We start from the raw sequence: 12,677 nt of genomic DNA, 5'->3' as shown, positions 1-12,677 counted from the left end.
GTACTAGCTTGACTACAGCTCTGACTCCTTCTCTTTCCCCGTCACTGCTTATGCTGGGCCAGTCGCTGTTATTGCCATGAGACTTTTGCAAAGGATTTTACTCAATTTTACTGTCTTTATGTTCCTTTGTACTCTTGCAGTAATACATCTGTGTTATGTTGCAATGCCTTTGTCCTAAAAATTGAATGCCTTTTTACGCAGTACTGCTCGTGCTTCCTCTTGCTGTCGATGATATCCAAACTAAGCGTTGTTGATATACAAGTGAAAGATGTGCAACTGAGCAGTCCTGTCTGTGATGGTGGGCTTCCTTGGTATCTAAATAATAACAAGAAACCAGTGGGACTACTCTGGGAGAGTAATAAATTAATAGGGAGAAAATATACATTTTTATATCTGTGTGGATGGAGGTTTCTTTATATTTGCCCAATTTTCGTATGTCTGTAACTTGACAAGATAGGTGAGCAAGCTGCTTAAGCTTTAATAGAAAAGGAGATTTTCTCTTTTGTAGAGCTTCAATTTTAGCTTCTATATTACATTTTGACCTTCAGCATTTTCTGTAATATGCTTCTCATTTGTGCCACGGTAGTGGAATTCAAACAGTTCAATAGCATAGTCCCTACTATTGGGAGAACAGAAATTGGAAATGTATTGGAGAAATTAAATTAACAAGTTCATATGTAATGTAGTTTAGTTTGCTTTGAAGTACACTGCTTGCTGTTGAAAGGTTAATATTGACTGTGCTGGTGTGTTTCTTTTGGCAGGTAACCCTGGGCTGGCAGGTTATTACAGGACCTTTATAAAGGCGTTATATTGTGGACTAAATCAGCAATATCCCGTCTGGGTTGTGAGCCATGCCGGACACTGTAAGCCTCCTAGTGGTATGGAGATGATAGAAGGTACTATACTGTAAATTGTATACACTGATGTTTGTTACACTCCTCTTTTTTTTTTTTTTCTGCATAACTTTTGCTAAAGATGTTGAGTTTTTTTTTATTTCCTCAAAACAGTCTTATGAAAAGAGAAGTAATTAAGGAAAAGAATATTTTTAGGTAAATTCAATTTGTCAGTCAAATAAAGGCTGTGTAGAGCGTAGCAGAGTTTGCTGTTTGCAGACTTAAGAGAGAAGTTCTTGAGAAGGTCTAAAACATATTTACACTGAGAAGAGTAGATTAGGAAATTAATCTTTAATATCATCTTCTATCTTTATCAATGACATCGATGATGGAATCAAGTGCACCCTCAGCAAGTTTGCTGATGACACGAAGCTGAGTGGTGCAGTGACACGGTGGAAGGAAGGGACGCCATTCAGAGGGACCTCGAGAGGCTAGAAAAGGTGGACCAGGGTGAACCTGATGAGGTTCAACATGGCAAAGTGTAGGGTTTTGCACTTGGGCCAGAGGAATCCCAGGCATCCATACAGACTGGAAAGAGTGGTCCTTGAGAGCAGCCCTGCGGAGAAGGACCTGGGGGTCTTGATGGATGAAAAAGTTAACACGAGCCAACAGTGTGCTCTTGTGGCTTGCAAGGCAAATGGTATCCTGGGCTCCATCAAAAGAGGGGTGGCCAGCAGGGACAGGGAGGTGATTGTCCCTCTCTGCTCTGCTCTTGTGAGGCCCCATCTGGAGTACTGCGTCCAGGTCTGGAGCCCCCAGTACAAGAAAGAGAGGGAGCTGTTGGAGAGGGTGAAGAGGAGAGCCACGAAGATGATCAGGGGACTGGAGCTGGGCTTGTTCAGCCTGGAGAAAAGAAGGCTGCGGGGTGACCTCATTGCAGCCTTTCAGTACCTAAAGGGAGCCTACAAAAAGGAGGGGAATCAACTCTTTGAAAGGGTAGATAACTGCAGGACAAGGGGAAATGGTTTTAAGTTGAGGGAGGGAAGATTTAGGTTGGGTGTCATGGGGAAGTTCTTTACAGGGAGAGTGGTGAGGTGCTGGAACAGGCTGCTCAGAGAGGTTGTGGATGCCCCGTCCATCCCTGGAGGTGTTCAAGGCCAGACTGGATGGGGCCCTGGGCAGCCTGGTCTGGTATTAAATGGGGAGGTTGGTGGCCCTGCATGAGGCAGGGAGTTGGGGATTCATGATCCTTGAGGTCCCTTCCAACCCTGGCCATTCTGTGATTCTGTGATTCTGTGACAACAGACTTAATTATCTCTGAATTTGAAAGTACTTTTATTGAAGTAGTGAATTTTCCAGGAAGCAAGTACAGGTTTCTGAGACTGGGAAGGAGTCGCTTGTTTGCTTGTTAAAGGTCTCCTGATATGCCAATGACCAGAAAGACGTGATAGCCAATTGTAAGTGCATACTGTTCATGTACAGCATTGTAAGATGGAGGGAGCCAATAGCAAAGCCTGGAAGCTGTTTCATGTCAGGAGGCCTCCAGACTTGATTAAGCTGCAATGATGCTGGAGTAAATCAATATGATTGCTTAGGAGCAAGAGGTTCAGCAATGTGAGATAACCTGAAGTTGCCTCACTAAGAATTCCTGAACTTTTTGACTTTTTTACTGGTTTATTTAATCTCAGGTTTGAAACTGAAATGTGAAACCTATGTTTCTTTGGTGAAATTCATGTCAGTCGTGGTCAAGTATCAAACTTCCCAGTGCTAGCTTTATCTGGATAGGCGAGAAATTTCTACGTTTATGGTGCATTCTCAATCGTGAGATGCAGATAAAAGTCTGACAACTGAATGGAGCTCAGGCTATAGTAGATGATGTTTGCAGATCTGATAACCTGCCCTCAGATCATGTCTGCATTCAGCTCAAACAGCTCTTCGTGCTGAGAGATGTGGCTTGAGGTGGCAGAGCTAGCTGAAGTGGTTTATAGATGGGGCGAGCATAGAGTTACAGATGTCCCATATTTACTGTGACTGACTATGCTGCTGAGAGTAGTGCAAGTCTGGGGAAAGGAAAGCATACAATGGGAAAGCAGGAGCTGATTTCTATGTTGAAATCAGACCATTTTCTTTGGAAGTCAGGTTAATAGCTGAGCTTTGCAGTAGCTTTGAATGTAACAAAAAGAATGTGGTTCACATTATTAGAAAATCAACTGAAAGCACAAAGTGTCTTGAAGTCCTTCTACTTTGTGATTCACTTACAAAACAGGTGGATTTGGGGTAGTTTTCCCTCATCCTTATGGCACAGAAGAAATGATATGCAACTTTTAATTATTAGAATCTGATTCCCTTTCTTTTATTCATGTATTGCTGAAAACAGTTTTCATGAATTGGCTGCAAAGGTTTAGTAAAAATGACCAAACCAAGAATTCAGTATATTTGCAAATTGCAAGTTGGCTGACTAAAAGGATTGGAGAATCATGGACCCTTTACTCATCTTCTGGTTCTCCAAGAAGCTCTTGATTTACATTTTTTGGCGTTGAAACAAAACAAAAACCACAGAACCCCAAGGACTAGCAGAAGCACATACTTTGGGACAAATAATTGAGTTCTCTGTAGGTCTTCACTGCCTTTCTAGGTTCTGGATTTCTGAGAAAGAGTTCCTGCACTGTTAAGACCAGGTCAGTTATATGCTTCATGAAACAAAATTAAGGGATATATTGTCAAAAAACTGGGATTATGGGATGTATTGTCATTAAACAGTCACTGTAAAAAAAAAAAAAAAAACAACATTCAAACAAAACCCCTTCATGCTTCTGACAGGCATTTCATAAGGCTTCATTTGATGCACTTTTATATAAATCCTCTGAGGAAGTTCAGTATTTAAGTATTTCTTAATAAGAAGGATGAAGGCATAAATTAAGACAGCATTTGAATCTTAGATGCCATTGAGGTTTTTCTAGTTGCAGTCTAGCAAATTAGAAATTAAAAAGGCAGGGAAGCTACTAGAAAAGAAGAACACAAATTCTTTTATAACAGTAATCTATGAACTTCTTTGATTATGCACCTCCATCAGTAAAAAATGTTTTTGAGCAGACAGTGGATAATTGCCAGTTGGAAACTTTTTAACAGCCCTTCAACTCCTTTTGATAGGAAACAAAATGTTAGTTAAAGCTAACACCTATCAGTGAACAAATCCTTTTATTCATTGCTAATTTGAGACTTTTTGCTGATTCAGTGTTGTGTTATGGTCATCACAGGGACTAAAATATACAGTCTTCCCTCAAGTTCCTGTAAAAACACAGAAAAAATGAGAGGTTGGATAGCAGCTCCTTGAAACTAAGTTCTTCCAATGCATTCCACATCTTTTTTTTTTTTTTTTTTTTTTCCCCTAAGCACTCATCAGCTTCCCAGTTAAGGCAGGTGTGCATGCCATGACACAGCCATGCCTTAGGATGGCTTAATTGTCTGGAGATTTGTTCTGACTTGGTAAGACGTAGAAAATACAATTGTCTCAGACCAAAATAAGAATAAGAGATCATGGGATAGGTTTTGTTTCTCCTCAAGACCACCAAGGTACTTTTCTTTGCAGCAAAATGAGGTCGAGAAAAAAAGAAAAGTGAAAACAGAATTAGTTATTTACTGATTTTTGCTGGTATTCTATATATGTGAAGTGCTATGGAAATTTAGATCTTAGAAATACAATTGATTAACTTAAATATAGCTAATAAAATGGCTAGCGAATGGCCATGTCTTAATGATACAGGACTGGCTCACATGATATTTTCTTATTTATGGTGCATCTCAAGAATTTTCTAAACTATACAGTTAAGTTTTGGGCTATAAAAATCATAATAGGAATAAAGACTTTCATGGTTTTAACAAAGCATGATTATCCTCTGAAAAAGATTGTCTCCTGTGTTTATTGTTCTTTCTGAATCAGTATTAAGAAGCATTTGAATGACAGGGAAACTGAGGTGAAGTTATTAATTAAAAAATTGCAAGATAATTTTCTAGTCTAATCTCTTATGCCCACGGACTGCAGACAATAATTGTGTGCCTTCATGTATATAAAATGTTATATTATATGTTATATATATTATATTAAATGTTATATTCATGTATATAAAATGTTAAACTGTCCTGAGTTCATTTTGCGTGGCAAAAGAGGTAGGTAGGGTGCCAGTTCTATCTAGGAATAACAGTCCATCAAAAGATCGTTTCTGTTGATTTCTCTTTAGCACAGGAACTAGGATCTTTGCAAACCATTTTGAAATTGAGTTACATCATTAAGAAGCCATATAGGAAAATATAGGTTGGTAAGTCTGAGAAGACATTCATTGTGTGATCCCAAATGTTAATGTGCCATCAATGTGAGGTGAAATGGAAAACCTGAAAGTCACGTGCGCGTAAGTTATATGGTATATTGATTGCTTCTTAGCTGTGTTCTTTACTGTTGCTACTCATTTGAATGGAGATTGTTTGTCCAGCCCCCTGACTGCTAATAGAACTGCAGAATTGACTGAGTGAGATTCTGCGTCTAGCTGAGGTGACATTAAACTACAGAAAACATTAATAAAATCATTTGTGGAAACCTGAATTTATGCTTGAGTAAGTTAATCATCTCCTTGGTTGTTAGACATGTGACAGTGCGGTCATATTTACCAGATGTGAACCGCAAATTGCTACTATCGTGTGAAATGCTGTGGTGGTAGGGAAAAAAGAACTAAAATAGCAGCCTGAGCAAGACAAGGAGAATGGTGTGCTATATAATAAGAGGGTTCTGTGTTATTTACAACAGTGATTCCCAAACTGTGGTCTGTGGCCACTAGTGGTTCCCAGGACACTTGCCTGTGGTCCAAAAAGTGCTGGATGATTAGATGGAGTTAGTTCTCTGACTAGTTTCCACCTGCTCAGCTGAATTAATGGTAGCTAAGAATACTTTTCCAATAATACTTCTTGTGTTTGCAGCCAGCGGTCTTTGAGATGTTACACTGCTCTAGAGGTGGGGGAAGGGGTCTATGGTGTGTACTGCTGCAAACAGGAGAGGAGGAGACACTGAAGGATGGTCTGAAAACTGAGCTCTGAAAAACAGTTACTCACCTTTAGCTCATAGCTTTTGTCCTTAATATTTTGTATAATCCCAGAAAAAAGAATCCACACAGAGGCACAGGGAGTTAGTGTGCATTTCATAATTTTAGCTATTTTGTGGCTCTCATTTATTTTAAGCAGTATGAAAGTTTTTAATTACTGTTTATCTCTCTAAATTGGAGAGGTAGGGATATGAAGGATGGAATGTTCAGTGGATTAGGAATTGGTTGATTGGACGCAGCCAAAGAGTTATGATCCATGGGTCTGTGGCAGGGAGTGCACCCTCAGCAAGTCTGCGGACGACACCAAGCTGAATGGTGCGGTCAGTACATTGGAAGGAAGGGATCCAGAGGGATCTGGACAGGCTGGAGAGGTGGGCCCATGAAAACCAAATAAGGTTCAATAAATAAGGCCAAGTGCAGCGTGCTGCAGGGTTGGGGCAATCTTAGGTATTTATACAGACTGGGGAAGAACCCCTTGGGAGCAGCCCTGTGGAGAAGGACTTTGGGGTCCTGGTAGATGAGAGCTGGACATGAGCCAGCAGCATGCACTTGCAGCCGGGAAGGCCAGCTGTGTTCTGGGCTGCATGAAAAAAGGGGTGGCCAGCAGGGAGAGGGAGGTGATCGTCCACCTCTACTCAGCTCTTGTGAGGCCCCATCTGCAGCACTGCGTCCAGGTCTGGGGCCCCCGGTACAGGAAGGACGTGGAGCTCTTGGAGCGGGTCCAGAGGAGGGCACTGAGATGATCAGAGGGCTGGAGCACCTCTCCTGTGAGGAAAGGTTGAGGGAACTGGGCTTCCCTCATTGTGGCCTTCCAGTACTTGAAGGGAGTGTATAAACAGCAGGGGGAATGGCTGTTTATGAGGGTGGACAGTGATAGGACAAGGGGGAATGGTCTTAAACTGAGACAGGGAAGGTCTAGGTTGGATATTGGGAAGAAGTTTTTCCCCCAGAGGGTGGTGAGGCACTGGAACAGGTTGCCCAAGGAGGCTGTGGATGCCCCAACCCTGCAGGCATTCAAGGCCAGGCTGGATGTGGCTCTGGGCAGCCTGGTCTGCTGGTTGGCGACCTGCACATAGCAGGGGGTTGGAACCAGATGATCACTGTGGTCCTTTTCAACCCAGGCCATTCTGTGGTTCTGTGCTTCTGTGATCTTCTTTAAGGTGAATGAGAGCTTTCTATTCTGTCAGTATTAAAACACCTGTAAATTAGCATCTGTGGTGCTTTAGAAGCTCTTTGATCTTCAAATCTTCATGGTAGAAACCCACTGGAATGTTTTAAATCGAAATATGTGAAAAGCAGGCTGCAGTACTTCATTTACTGTAATACTTCTTTCCCACGTGCCACGTGCAGTTAATTATTCATACAGGAGCCATTATCAATGCCTGTAATTATGCAAATGCTCATTTGAGTGAAATGTTGGCATTTGGCATTGTTTTAATCAGTTCAGCTTAATTTTAAGCGTGTGTTGAAAAATCTTGTTCAAGTCAGAATCAAAACTAAAAAACTAAAACTTTCCCATATGTGCAGTATTTCTAAATTCTTTTAGTATTTTCTTTTCTGGCCAACCAAAATGTTATCAATTTTAACTCCTCATAACATCATGCTTTTTCTGCCATTTATTTATTCATAATGATAACTTAAACACTGTTAAGATGATTCGTGTACCACCTAAAACACAGCTCTATATTCCTTTGCATTTGATGGAGAAGTCACCAGTTTTTGCTGGTGTTACTAAGCAGAGAGCTTTGTCTCTACTTTTGTTTTAGCAATATGAAAAACAGGTTCTCTGTTTTGTTCAAGGTTTTTCACTGCATCTGTCCTCATTGTGTCCCTATGTATATTATTTTTAAAATCCATGAAAATCTTTATAATCCATTCTAGCACTTTATTCAACCAATTCCCCTGTGAAAGCTTAATTCATCCGTATCTATACATAAGGTTGATATAATTCTAATTCAAGGATGTTTTTTAAAGTAACAATTTTTGAAATCCGATACATTTTTCTGGATCCTTATCCAGAAAACAGGACATTAAAAAAAAAAAAAACACAGCATCTCTTGGAGAGTGTAATGTCTTCAGTGCATTCCAGGAGACTTTGGATGTAAGTTTTGAGATTGTTTATGGATCATTTTCTGCCTTTCACCCCATGACTTAGGTATGTTCTCCAGCTGATACCATCGCTTCTAATTAGACACAGATGGCTGTTTAGTGAAGGAGAAAAAAAGTGTTTAAGAATTTGAACCTATGATGAGCTAACATTTGTATCTTTTGGTGTCCTGACTTTAGAAGGTGTGTCATAGTTCACTGAAATGAGAGTGATGTGTTGTTTTGCCATTCTGTTGTAGGGAAAGTTGAAAAGTGAAATAATTCAATAAACAAAATATTGAAATGGTTCTGATTATTTTCCCAAGAGAGAATGCTTAAGAATCCTTTAATACAAGTCAGACTGGGAAATGCATTTACATTTGCTAACAGACTGAAAATGGACAATCCCCATAGCAGAAAATAATCCTTGCTCTCTGAAGGTTTATCAGGCCTGGGTTTGTTTCAATAATTGAACCAAAATTTTATTCACTATGTAGGTTACTTTTGGGGAAAAAAATTGATCAATATATTTTTTAATTTCTTAATTACAGTTTCTACTTTGGGGTATAGACCTTAAATTTAATTTTGATACGACAAAGCTTGCCAAAAATGGTGCAGATCCTAATGCAGTCAATCTAGAGTTTAATGGTAATTTGGTTTTTATTTCACTGTCATCTGCAGTCTTAAGGCTGAGAAACTCAGCAACGCACAGCAGAATTCAGAAAATATTCAGGTTTGAAACTTCAGCCTCTGTTTGCTGTGGTTTTAGGAGTTTCCTTTTCTTTAAAGAGAAATATAGGTGTTTCAGGGAAACGTAGAAGAGAGTAAGGCAGGAAATGCAGGTGGCATCACTCTTAAGTAGTCAGCTTCATTAATGAATTACTCATAGCTGTAGTGCACTGTTACATCTCTTACAAAGATGTGGGTAAGGGCTGTTTGCTTTGAGAAGTGAGCAAGGACTGAGTGGTAGCAGTGTTGTGGAGCCAGGATGCATGAGGGACTCGCATTTCTTGTTGGATAAAGGAGTTTTTGTTTTTACCTCCCTTTGATGCAGCATGGGACTATTCCTTTAGGCTGGACGTACTCTTATTTTTCTAAAGTTTAAATGCTATGTTTTGGGAATAATACAGCAATTAAAATCTTATTTACTACAGCTCCCAAATTAGTAGCAAGGTCAGGTGGCTGCCTAGTTGCTAAATGAACCACTGTTGGGCTAAACCATACAATAGACTCCACTGAAGTTCTCTAAGATTGCTGCTGTAGTGCTTCTGTTTTTGTTTAGTTTATTTAATGGTTGTTTCTTATTTTTGAGAATATAACTTTTCAGACATATTACCTCTGAGACTCCATTAACTACTCTTTGAATACTTGAGAGAAATTTAATCCGTTAATCATGAAGAGACTACGTTTCATATTCCTGAATGCACATCAATATATATTAAATATGATCATATTTAAATCTGCTTATGTGTAGGGCATGGTTCAAATTCAGTTCAATAGAAATGATGTTATAAAGCCATGGGTGGGTTCATTTGTGATGACAGATCAGCTTTGTTACAGTAATGCTTTAGTGTCTATTTCAGTTATAATGCAAAACTCCAAAAAAAATCAGTTAAAAATCAAAGTCATCACAGAATCTTCGGTGTGTTGCCATACCTGCTCTGCTCTGTAGTTCAGCCAGGTGACTGTGAATGAAACCTGCAGCATTTTCAGCAGGAGGGCTAGAAAGGAAACTGCTGTCTTGATTGTAGGGAATAAATCTGTCAGTTTTAAAGCAATTTAGCAGTGGGAAAGGTATAAATAATAATTTAAAGTGGATAATTTGACAGAAATGTGTTTCTTCCCCAAAGATAGACAATTTGCACTCTGATTTACTTTCATGTTGTTACTTAAAACGTCAGCGAGTGATAAAGAAATCTGCTGTATTTCAAGAAAGTACAAAGTGAAATCAGACTTTCTTTCTTAGCTTTGCTTTTAGTACAATCAGGTTTTTACATGTTTTCTTCCCCCAGCTCTTATTGCCCATCATGACACCCTATGGTACAGGACATCATTTTGGCCAGTTTGGGTCAGCTGTCCTGGTTCTGTCCCCTCCCAGCTCCTTGTGCCCCTCATCTCCTCACTGGCAGGATGCTGTGAGAAGCTGGAATGTCCTTGGCTTTGTGCAGCACAGCTCAGCTCAGCTAAACCACCAGTGTGCTATCGTCACTGTTTTCATTAAAAATGCATCATACAAGCCTCTTCAAAGAAAATTTCACTTTATCCCAGCCAAAACCACAGAATCTAAGATATAATTTTGAAAACTTCTTACGATCTGTCATTTTTGAAGAATACGAGTTAAAGATGGAACAGTGTTATGTTTGCCTAAGTGGGTCGTTTACTCCTTAAAATAAGAAGGATGCTGGTCAGTGTTATTATATCATCTGGACCTGCTTACTTCAGGTGGTCAGTCTAGCTACTAAATTTAAATTTAGTATCGTTTCTGTGAATAAATGAAGATACAAACCTCCACTTTCCTGTATGCCTCTGTCAGTGTAGTATCAGCTGAGACAAATATATCCAGGAGTAAAGAAAAAGCCCTAAGTTCTCCTAAATGTCATCCAAATGCCATGGTGGTAGCTAGTACCACTACGGTAGGAAATGCAGTCTTGTTATTTTAGTATTACTTCCAACACTTAGCCTTATTTGAACATTTCAGTCTTTGTCTGTATCAGTTCTAAATATAATTTGGGGATGGATTTTCTAGAGAAATTAAGGCTGATGTAACAAACCAAAAATTTTAACGTGGTTTCAGCAAAGTGTTGAGTGCTTCAGCAAATGTCACCCATTGATCTGCTCAGTTACATCTTGCTGTATGTGGCTGTAAGGTACAAATCCCATATTGTTATTTGTGTTACTGTATAGCTGTCTATCCAGTTACCTTCTTAGCTGCTCACTTGTTCTGCTTCCCCGCTCTTAATTCCATGCTGTATTCCTTGCCGTTTTCTCCCACTTCTAGAATAATTCTTTTTACTCCCTGTCTGTGGAATAACATGGGTTGTCTTCCTTGGCCAGCTGTCTGTCTTTGCTCCAAGCTTCGGCTCTCCTTTATTTGTTCTCAGCCTCTGTTTCTCTACTTCTATCTGTTTAAACTTCCCAAACTTCTGAAGTGGTGTTTTCAATAGGTGTGACTGTTAGACTTACCTACTATGGTGCAATGTTTTATTTATCGTACACCTACTGAATCCATTCCTATTAAATGACATCCAATATTTTTTGTTCAACGCTCATACAATTGCGACTATCCTTTCTTTGTTTCTCATTGTCATGCTATATGTAGACAGTCTTGAAGATGTGCAGCATGTCATTATATTAGTTTTCTTCCACTGTCAACCTGTGCCAACACAAGTTGTTGAAGTGTGCTTTTTTGCTGAAGTTGCTTTTTGTTGCTTCATTCATTAAGAAAGTCCCGTGCTTTAGTTTTTCAAGACTGAATTTTCACCATGTGAAATTGGAAGATGTTAGATCTGGCCAAACTCAGAAAGATCTTGATACTAATGTGCTTTGCAGTACAGAACTACCTTAGGGAGCAACGCCCCGTGCGTGTGTTTTTCCTGGATGGACTCATACATCACATGCATCAAGGCTGATGGTGCAAGATAATTCAAATACCAGTAAAAAACATTCACCCTTGTAAAACTGCGTGATATTTCAGACCATATGTGAAATGAGTATTCCGAAGGGAAACACTCAAGGTAGACATCTGAAGGAGTATCACCTGCCAGGCAAAGCGAGGAAAACAGACTTCTGGGGGCATGAAAGTGGGATTTGTTGGATCTGGACTGATTTTTTGCAACCTAGCTCAGCCAGATAATGGAAATTATAAGCTTTTCATTGTGTTGTTTGGACACATGCTACTGGTACGATAAACTCATCCTAATGCTCGTGCTCACTATGGAGTCCTTTCATGTTTCAGTGCACGCCTCATGGCATACTTCTTCCTGAAGATTGAAAGTATCCAGAAAACAAGAAGTTTAACATGAACAACCAGCTTCCCATCTTTTCAGACCTTTTTGCTTTTGCTCCTTGAAGTAACTTTATGATGAAAATGTAGGTCTGCTCCTATACATTGGTGGTTCTCTAGCCATTTCTCTCTCAAGTTCTATTTGTTTTATTTTGCTTTTTGTGGTGTTTTTTTTTTTTGTTATAAAAACATTGAAAATTCTTATAAAATGCATTTTCTGCAGTTATTCAGCTTGACAGTCATTCAGGTGCAGAAGTGCTGTCATTCAGATACAGAAAAATCCATTTATCATGGGTATTAAATTTGGTTTATGTATGTAAAAATGATAATGGAAGTAAACATTGGCATAGAGCTTCACAATAAAACACTGCTTAACGTTGCTTGCTTTGCCTAAGTTAAAAGCAACCAGCACAGCTTTGTCTCTGCACTTGTGCTGGTTGTTATCTCATTATACTCAGTAATTGCTGCTCTCACCAGAGGAAAGCAAGACTGGGAATGCAAAATAAAAAGAAGTATCTCAGCAAGTCTTCATTTAGGAAGTTCAACATACTCCTGTATGTTTTGAATCAAAGTTGTTTTTAGTGTATGTTACGTTAGTCCATTCTGTCAGACTACACCAGTACTATTTTAATTATACTACAGCTTGCTTTTGACAGCAAATTAGAT

At 39.4% G+C, this 12,677-nt stretch overlaps 1 protein-coding gene across 1 annotated transcript in view; it reads left to right on the top strand.

Moving 5' to 3' along the window:
- Positions 1–12,677, top strand: part of LDAH (lipid droplet associated hydrolase) — a gene marked incomplete at both ends in the record, with an annotated part of 103,928 nt that overhangs the window by 28,926 nt on the left and 62,325 nt on the right. Inside the window, one exon of the mRNA XM_079532518.1 lies at positions 762–896. Within this exon, the coding sequence (XP_079388644.1) occupies positions 762–896 (135 nt within the window). The remainder of the gene's footprint in view (positions 1–761; positions 897–12,677) is intronic.

This window comes from Tetrao urogallus (assembly GCF_951394365.1).
Source record: "Tetrao urogallus genome assembly, chromosome: 2".
NCBI classification, from domain to species: domain Eukaryota; kingdom Metazoa; phylum Chordata; class Aves; order Galliformes; family Phasianidae; genus Tetrao; species Tetrao urogallus.
Note: the sequence above shows the minus strand (reverse complement) of the source record. Positions and strands in the feature narration are given on the sequence as shown.